Source organism: Echiichthys vipera (genome assembly GCF_963691815.1).
Source record: "Echiichthys vipera genome assembly, chromosome: 7".
NCBI classification, from domain to species: domain Eukaryota; kingdom Metazoa; phylum Chordata; class Actinopteri; order Perciformes; family Trachinidae; genus Echiichthys; species Echiichthys vipera.
Genome location: NC_139832.1, coordinates 28425587 through 28435356, shown reverse-complemented (window position 1 = coordinate 28435356; position 9770 = coordinate 28425587). Strand labels below are relative to the sequence as shown.

Sequence of the window (9770 nt, the reverse complement as noted above, 5' to 3'; positions counted from 1 at the left end):
TTCAGTCTGGGAGCAAAATGAAATGAAAATACATTGTTCTGCCTCTCGGAGTGCAGGCACATTAGACCGTACTCTTGTAATAATGTGGGGGAACACCAGAAATGAGCCTACAGTTGAGTTTGAGTTCCAGTCCATAGTTTGAGAGATGCTGTCGGACAGAAAAACAACAGCGAACCTCCCTGCCCCCCTGGAAGTTGTTACCGATGGCAACCGACTCAGTCATCCCATCTCATCACGTGGAAGGAGAAGGATGCACACACATGTTCACACAGTCCAATGAGCATTCATGTGCACACATGCAAACAAACACAGGCTAGACTGCTGGATGGGTTCGAGACACATTCACACCCCAGTGACTATAAAAGATAGACAAATCATGACTGGTGTTTATGTCTGTTTGTCTGTCAGAGGTTTTGGATGGTTGGAAGCCAAGCTGAGGAATGGAGGCGGTGAAGCCTGACCGCAACCCTGGCCACTGCGTGCTACGACACTACAACAGACTCGCATGAGTTCACCTAAATCCTTCCACAAAGTTACTTTCTGTCAGGCTGTTTGGAGTATCACTTAGGTTACGTTTAACCCAGGAAAGATAAATGAAATATTTTTGACTCTGCTGTTACAAAATAAGCTTCTCTCCCCACACCGCTCCTGTCAAAACTTTGCATACCGCATGTGCTTCTGAAGTTGTTCTTTTTGCATTCAGATTCAATGCACAACTAAGATATTATAGTACGTATGCATGCATTGTTGTACTTTTATCAGTTTGCGCTACAAAAGCAAGGCAGGTGGCGACTAGTATTTATTTTCAGACATCTTGCAAGTATAGTATTATGGTTGTTTTCAGGTTATGTTTTGAGAGGAGCAGTGGGAGACACTGATTTATCAATATGATAGAGTCTTTAAAGCCATAATCCTGGTGTTACACATGCCTGCTTTGCTTCGGTGAATGCAGTATTTCTTCTAAAAAAAACCTCTGCTAGTGGTACAGTAGGTGCAGGGCTTGGCCAAGGGCAGTCTTGTCTTGAACTACCACCAACTCAGAGGAAGCTCCATTCTCTGACTGATGTGTGTGGAGGTGGGAGAGAGTAGGAGGGAGAGAGGGAGAGAGTGCAGCTGTCAGCTGATGCTAGTAGGCTAGATGTGGATGAGCAGTGATTGTGTGCTCATGAGATGTTCTTGTAAAGTTCATGAACAGCGTGAGAGGCCACTGGGCTACTTGGAGACCACACACACACACACATACACACACACACACACAGACACACACATACACACACACACACACACACACACACACACACACACACACACACACACACACACACGCACAGACACAGTAACATACACGCACATGCCTGCTTGATACAGTCGCGTACATACTCACATTCTGTACAAAAGCCTATTTAAACATATGTACACAGCAAACATACAGTATGCAGAGCCCGCACACACACACACACACACACACATTTTGAACCATCGGTAACAACAACCGGGCAGGCGGAGGAACCAAAAGGAAGGAGTTATATAAAGAGGGGTGAAGGGTTACAAAATAAAGAATATATCCATCAACATATTGTACATGAGAGAAAATGTAAGTAAATAAATTTAAAGTTACAAATCTGTTGAAAACTATGATTTGAAGATGTAAAAGTCCGTCTCGTCAGTCCTGTGTGCATGACAGTGGAGGCAGACATCTCGCTGTAATGCCAGCTACACCTCTGCATGGCCTGGGGATCAGACCAGTTTAGCCCATTTGAGTCTGTGTGAACTACTGACGCTCACTCAAGTCCAGTTTCTGGACTATGTTATCTCCCTGTAGTCCAGTAACCTGGAGTGGTTAAACCCTCTTTTGTCCGCTTCTTTGGACACTTCAGCATCTCTTTCAAGACAGCTGGAGCAAGCTTAGCCGAGGTTAGCCCGGGTTAGCAACCTTTAGCCCAAATATTGGTGGAGCCCTCCTTGGTCCTTGTCTTGCGAGTCCTCTCGCCAGGAGCGCGTAGGGGCAGCAGATTGGTCGTAATACTCGTGAATTTATAGTCGTTGTAGCATAGATAGGCTGACTCTGAAAGCAGTGCTGTCTTTAAATAAAAAAGTGGATAAATAAAATAGCCACTCCAATGTTGAGCAAAATCACCATGACAACCAGGATGGAGCTGTAGGTCTGTGTGGGAGAGAGAGAGAAGAAGAGTGTCAGTAATCAGGAAAACACACTCAACGCTCACACACAGGGTTGTTTTCATAACCTGCTTATAGATATTCGTTATTGTCACAATTGGTTATGAATATGTCAATTACATCGCAGTGCGGATTAAGGGGTTTACCTGATAAGAAAGTAAAGGGAACTATGTATTCTTATGAAATTGTTGGTGATTGATAGATTTTTTGTTGCGTTGAAATAATTTCACACTTTCAACATCACATTCATTGGACCGTGCATAACTGCATGCACATCAATCACCCCACTGCTGTGAGGGGAATGGTGGTAACTGTCACTTCCACTGGAGGAGGCTCTTTGACAGGTTCAGCCCTGAGGATTATAAAACTGTTAAAAAAAAGAATAAAGATTATCAGACATACATGGATGTCAAGTTAAATATAATGCTCTCACATTTTGAAGATGCAAAACAGCAGTATTGTCCTGTATTGAATGAATGTCCAATGCATTGCAACAGTCCAGACATGACAAGACAAAACAATGTAGTTTGCACTGTTTGAATGATAAAGGGGAAGAGCTTGATAATGTTTCCTGATGGGAAGTAACAGGACTGAATAACTAATTTAATATGTTTCTCAAAGTTTGACTGGGAATCAAAAATGACCTCTTAGAAAAGGTCTGATTCCAACACAAGAACTTTAATTTTGTGATTTAACAGCAGGAAACAATGAGACAATTCCCCTGGTTTCACAAATACATAAAAGGTTGAATATGTAGAATGTTTATTAAAAGCTTTATTTAAAAAAAAAACATCCACGGGGCATTTTGAGGGGTACAGAATGAAAGTATTGCTTTTCCATAAAAAAAATGTGGTCTGAATTCATTCATCCATTCATTCATCTTCAACCGCTTGTCCCTATCGGGGTCGTGGGGGGCTGGAGCCGATCCCAGCTGACATCGGGCGTGAGGCGGGGTCCACCCTGGACAGGACGCCAGTCTATCACAGGACACATAGAGACAAACAGAGACAGACAACCATTCACACCTACGGGCGATTTTTTAGAGTCATCAATTAACCTGAATTATTTTTGAAGGGTTTGACAATGACTTTCTGTCCCGTTCTGTTTGTTGCTGGTTGCCAGGGTTGTCTGTTGTTGGTTGCAGCTACTGTAGGCTGGCACTGGGTGAAATGGAGTTTGCCAATCCTGCAGCTGCTTATTTGTCCCAGCAGCTGAGTGAGCGGAGACAGGCAAAAACTAACTTTCATCTTTACTTAGCTGTAACGGCTAACGGTAACTGTCAATCAAACTCCTCTGCAATCCTTGTTTTTATGGTGTGATTTGCCAGAGGGGACGGGTTCAAACAGGCTCAAACAGACTCTGGTCTCCTGTAGGCTACTGGGCCGGGTCTGACAAACCTGGCAACCCGACTGCTGTAATAATTTTTTTGTTGTTGCGACTACGATCTTGACACACTAGATGGCGGTGTTCTGCTCATTCTCCATCCCTTAACTTTTAAGATGGATATCGTCTGCATAGCAATGAAAAGAGAAACACATTGACGGTTATATGCTATGAAGGAAGCATGTAAATGGAGAATAAGAGAAGTCCTAGGATTGAGCCTTGAGGAACTCCACAGATCGGAGGAACACAATTACACGTTGTCAGCGAAGGGTACAAAGAAGTGACAATTAAATAAACAGGAAGAAACCAGAGCTATACGAGATATGTCAACCCTCTTCCTGAGTATTATTACTAGATTAACTTTCCACTGTACCACTCTTCTTTAGTCCCTTCTAACACAAATGTCATAAAAAAAAGAACAAATCGTAATGCTGTTTAATATTTGCAGTGTCTTTCCGGTGCCTGGAGACAACTTAGCAGCAACGATGAGGCATATACGTTGTGTAATACGAAGGAGCATTTGCATCTTAGGACAAATAATACAATGCTGTGTTGATTCCACAGGGAGGCCCACCTTCTCTGACAGAGGGAGGCAAAAGGGCAAACTCAGCTGCAGAACAGCAGTCTGGAGCTGGCGGGGAGTCAGTGTCTTGCTCAATGACACTTAAGCAGATGCTTGCTGACAACCTGGGTCATGTGGGTGAAGGCCAGAGTCTGTGACCACCTGTCCACTCTGGATAAATATGTGAAAGTGAATCTAGTATATACACACTGACATTATCATTGATGCAGCAGTTTGTTCATTTGTTTGTTTTTTACTTCACGCACAATCCCTTACAAATAGTCTCCTTAAAAATGGAGCAGGGAACCAATGTGTCTAATAATTTCATCACTAGTTGCAGTGGGAGAGCAAAGTTTGTACTCTGAGAACACTGCAGTGATATCAAGCAGCATTAGTGCAACATTGTTGTAAACAAATTTGTCTGGGGCAGCTGCTAACAAGGTTTCTGCTGATCAATCCGGTGATAGGCTTATCACAGATCTGTGTCATAGATGATTACCAGACCGCGTAGATGAAATCCTATGATCATTAGCCTTTTCAACCCCCATATAGTGCTTTTCTTGTATCCATTTACTGTAGTACAATTCCTACATATTCATACCTAGCTATATTTAAAAGTGGTAAGTTGATTACTGAATAATGTGACTATTTGTCTAATTATTTCATTGGTGCTGAAGAAGCATAATCATTCACTATTACTATTTTCAATGAGTAAATCATGTGGAAACTCAGATCATAGTGACAGGATCTGCCTCTTGAAACAATGCAACGGACGATTAGCTTAGCTTGCAACTTGTCGAGGTCAGTCTCATTTTTTTGTATAAACAAAGAAGACATGTCGTGTTAATTACTGAGCCTTAAGATGCAGGTTGGTACTCCCCCAGGACTCAACTGAGAACATTTAGTTTGAGAGAAACATGCTCACTGAAGATCAGGGAAACGGGACACGGCTAGCTAGAAGATACCGGTGAAATTTACAGTTTCATCAACACACATTTCAAAAGTGGAAAATAAATCTGACTTTGGTTAAATCATCAGGATAAAACAATGAGAAGTAAGTGAGATGGCATGTCCCTTTTCACAGAAATGATTGCATGGCTCCTTCTTAATTAAATGTACGGAGGCGTAGCAGTTTACACTCAATTTTAAGGAAATCTTCACTGCCTTTTATACATATTATACATTATAATTGATCTCCAATGTGTTACTAGTTTACGGCTATGTATTTCTAAATCAATCTCTTTTACTCTCAGTGGCCCTCATTTATCAAACGAACGTACGGCAGAAAAACGTGTGTACGACCATTTCCTGGCAAACTTCGGTATTTATCAATTTGGACGTGAGCGGGAGCTACGATCAGATCTCATGTCAGGTCTGAGATCGTGTACGCAAATTTAAGCCTGTGTATTTGTGGTGCAGCTGAAAATAATGAACAAACCTCAGCTGTCATTAAGTATAAGCAGTCACATATTAAGAAAAGATCGAAACGGATTCTTAAAACAAATTAAAAAAAAAAAAAATTGTGGTTGGAGCAATTGATTGTACTCATGTGCGTCTGAAGGCACCATCCATGAATGATTACGCATTCATCAATCGCCAAAACTACCACTCGATAAATGTACAGGTGATTTGTGATGCCAAGCTATCGCTTTTAAACGTGGTGGCCAGGTGGTCAGGGGGGGGACACACGATTCTTTTATATTTCAAAAGCGGTTGAACATGAATGAATGAAAAGGAAAGCGCACTGCAAAGCCAAAGTCCTCTCCTCGGTTACTGGCTACCCTCGATAAATTGCATTAAATCAAACAAGGTATCAGATGATTAACATCTTGGTTTGGTTCTTCTAGGTGACAAAGGTTATCCTCTAACGGAATACCTAATAACCCCGCTGGCAAACCCCGCTACTGAGCAGGAGCCCAGGTTAAGCAATGCGCACACACGCACACGGGTCACAGTGGAGCGCTGCTTCGGGTTGACTGCCTCCGTTATTCTTTTCCATACAGCGTTTTTATGGGCCCCTTTTATTCCACTCTTAAGACTGACAAAAAGCACATCTTTATTTTGCTCCATCTCGGATGCCAGGATGCCGATTTCTGTGTCTTTTCTTCCCAGCGTTTCTCCTCTCCCTGTTTGACCCTAAGTGGGCGAGGCCTCGAATCAGGAATATTTAAGGGCGTAACATGTTATTGACGATCAAATTCAGCCGCTGCATTTATCAAGGCCCGCTCATTCGTACACTGAGATTGGTCAGATACGAATGTTTCATAAATCACACGTGTGTCCTGTCCTACGACCAATTCTGCACTCAGATCTGTGCCCATTTTCACGCAAGATTGATAAATGAGGGCCAGTGAGTGGTACAGCTCTCTGAAATCTGCATTTTCTACTGCAACTCAATTATTTCTTTAATCCCAAAGTATGACTTAATTTGCAGATTTGCCACCAACAGTACTGAACTCACAACCTAATTGTGTAATAACTACTATTTACTTTTCATAAACATATTAACAGAGCAGCTTTATTCTTAATCCTCCCAGTGTAAAATCATGAAAATGCACAGAGCACAAACCCTGTTCTCTTCAGGGATAACAAATATCAGTTTAAGTTTAATCACAGCACAAATAGTGTGAGGCCCCATTTGGCGTTCTTATCCCTTTGCTTGGAATTATTATGAACTACTTTGCTGTAGTTACTAGAGAAATGCAATTTATTCTCCCCACCAGCTCCCCTGACCCTACTAACCCCCTTTTATAACAGAATGCTGATTATCCTGAGGATGAAGTGCTGGCAAACAACTAATCACTTTTCAGCCTAATGGCATCCCCTGGCACTGGGCGCAGCCACTGTGAAGCACCTCTTAATGAAAAGTTTCCTGTGGGTCAATTTCAAACAATTATTCAGTAAAGACCTTTTTTTAAATGCTATATTTACCTTAATGCCTCACCAATCAATATTTTTATATTAATAACTGATTAAATAGCTGTGTAATGTGAAAATAGTTGCTTGCAGTGAGAACCCAAAACAAATCTTTCCAGGCTTTCTCTGCTCAACACTAACCTGACTCCGCCAGATGGATTGATTCTCATTTGGTCAGCATTTCCATTTGGGAACTCAGGTTTGGAGATCTTTTTGGAAGGGGTAAAAATACTGGTTGCTGATTGAATAAACCATCTATCACTGTCTATCACCAACAAACGGGCCAAATCAACCAATCAAATCAATGACGTATGACGTACTAACAGAGTCGAGGCAAAGCTCAGAAAGTAAACATGTGGGTAAAGGATATTTGCCGTTTGTGAAACGTGAATTTACAGATAAAAGACACAATTTCAGGAGCCCGCTCCATATTCTACAGAAGGATCACGGAGAAAAAAGCGTTAGTGAGCAGCTTTCTCCATAGCTGCGCTCAATTCCTCCATGGAAGCCTCCATGTTGTTCACACTGAACCATCACTTCTCGTTTCGTCACTTAAATCCCCCTCAAAACCAACGCTGATTGGTTGGGTCGCTTGGCAACCTCCAAATTTTTGTCCGGCACACGTTACCAGACTGATCTGTGAGGGAAAAAAATGCTACTTTTGATACATTTATAAATGCTATACTTGTTATTACAAAATTAAAAAAGTGTGAAACTCTATGGCTCAGTTTTTAATCGCCTTAAGTCAGCCTGCGTCTGCTCTCTTAGTGACCACTCTTCTGCTAATATTGAATCGGAGGATGCTTCGAGTCTCCGTTCTCGGACCACTGTTGTTCACACTTAAAATTCAACCATAGAACATACAGTATTATCAGTGAACAGAGAATTGATTTTAAGTGCCATACTATACCACTGCACTACCCCTGTCTCCTGGTGACACGCTACACCACCCCACTCTTTTTTGTGACAAACCTTCCTCCGATCACAGAAGGACGTTTAAATCACTTGCACAGGCTCAGAAACATAAGTTGTGCAGTGACTTGACACAAAACACCATGCTCCAAGCTAACTTGGTCTGCTTTTTCATCATCGTCTGAATTTTGAGGCTCACATGTAAAATATGCCTTTCATCATCTTAGGAATTACTGAAAAAGTAGCATCTCTCCCACACAGATACCAACAGAGCTATGCATGCCTTTATCTCCAGCAGTACTGTAGAGCCTTTTTTGTGGTCCACCTAAGAAAGCTTTACATAAACTGCACATATCCTTTTAAGGAAAGAACAACCTTAAATAAGTAAATAAAAATGTCATAAAAAGTTCTGGTATAGTACTTTTGTACATCATTAAAAATCCCAGCAGAACAGACTTACAGTGAGTGTTGAATTCACAGAGACGACCAGTGGAAGTGCTGTAGATGGTCATTCCTAATTGCATACAGCCTATAAAATGGTCAAAATGACATTAGTTGTGATGATACAGTGATGATCGTGTTAAAAGGAAGGTTTTCGTCCCCACTGTGCACAAGATTGCTGGATATATAAATATATAGATATTGCAACTTGCAGTTGCTCATGGAGGAATTGTTGGGTCTCTGTAAATCATAAATAAGTCTTATAGTGTGGTCTACAACTACTTTATATGTAAAGTGCCTTGAGATAGCCTTTGTTATGATTTGACACTATACATTTTGAATTGATGTAAATTGTGCATGCAACTTCCTACATCTTTTAATAGGCTATAAAATGAGACGAGGATTTTCTCTAAAATAAATTCAATTCTACTTGATTTGAACTGTTACTTATGGGCTGAGGCCAAATGAATGCTACTGAAGTAAATTCATCATTCAGGTCACTCGGGAGGACTTTCAAGATTATCCCAATAATGGAAATTCACCACGATTGACTTGAATAGTTCAATGTTAGGCTAGGTAGTGTTCAGGCATGAAAAAACAAACCCCTGAACAATAAAACTGCACTGAAACCCACTGAGCTGTGGGTGTGAGATTTTGGGTTTGGATTCAGCTCCTGGTTCCCTTAGCTTCTGTGCCACGGTCATGACATCACCAAGGAGTCCCAACCTCGCTGCACGAGCAACAGACTGTTTGTGTGTCCGCATACGAGGGTTGGCCTACTGTTAAATCCAACAGCTGCCCTGTCATTATCTGAGCTTGAAGAAACCCTGCTGAACGCACAAGACGGACTAAACACGGGTGAATCACTACCTGAAGCCATCTCAAGTGAAAGGCTTTTTTTTTGGGCAGAGATAGGATAATAATAGTGTCACTGCAAGCTTGTTGTGTAAATCTTACTGTAGGGCTATGATCAAGCCCGCCCCGAGCCTGAACGATGAAAAATCTGCATGAACCCGACCCGTTTCAAGCCAGAGGGAATTTTGAGAATTTACAGGCTAACCCGGCCCAAACCTGGGGTTCAGGCTGGGCCCAACCAGGGTCAAGCAGAGAATCAAAGCTCTACTGTACCGTGGTGCTTGCTCTTTGTTTCTGTGTGCTTAACAAGTCACATTGATTGTGTTGTCCCACGCCGTTGGGCCTCTGCTTGTATTAGTTTGTGACACCGCGGCCCGTGAAGCCAATAAGTTGTATTTTATTCGCTAAAAGCCCAGTGCCACAGCTGGGAACCCTGGGTTCACAGGCCAGTCCATGAGTGATAAAAGGGAGCTTCTGTTTCTTTGTCTTGAACACTTTTTACTCTCTCTCTCTCTCTCTCTCT

General features: G+C 41.9%; 1 protein-coding gene across 1 annotated transcript in view; it reads right to left on the bottom strand.

Moving 5' to 3' along the window:
* Positions 1–2083: 2083 nt before the first annotated feature.
* The window catches only part of jph3b (junctophilin 3b), a gene marked incomplete at both ends in the record, with an annotated part of 60249 nt that continues 52562 nt past the window's right edge, over positions 2084–9770 (bottom strand). The window contains one exon of the mRNA XM_083917127.1: positions 2084–2164. Within this exon, the coding sequence (XP_083773253.1) occupies positions 2084–2164 (81 nt within the window). The remainder of the gene's footprint in view (positions 2165–9770) is intronic.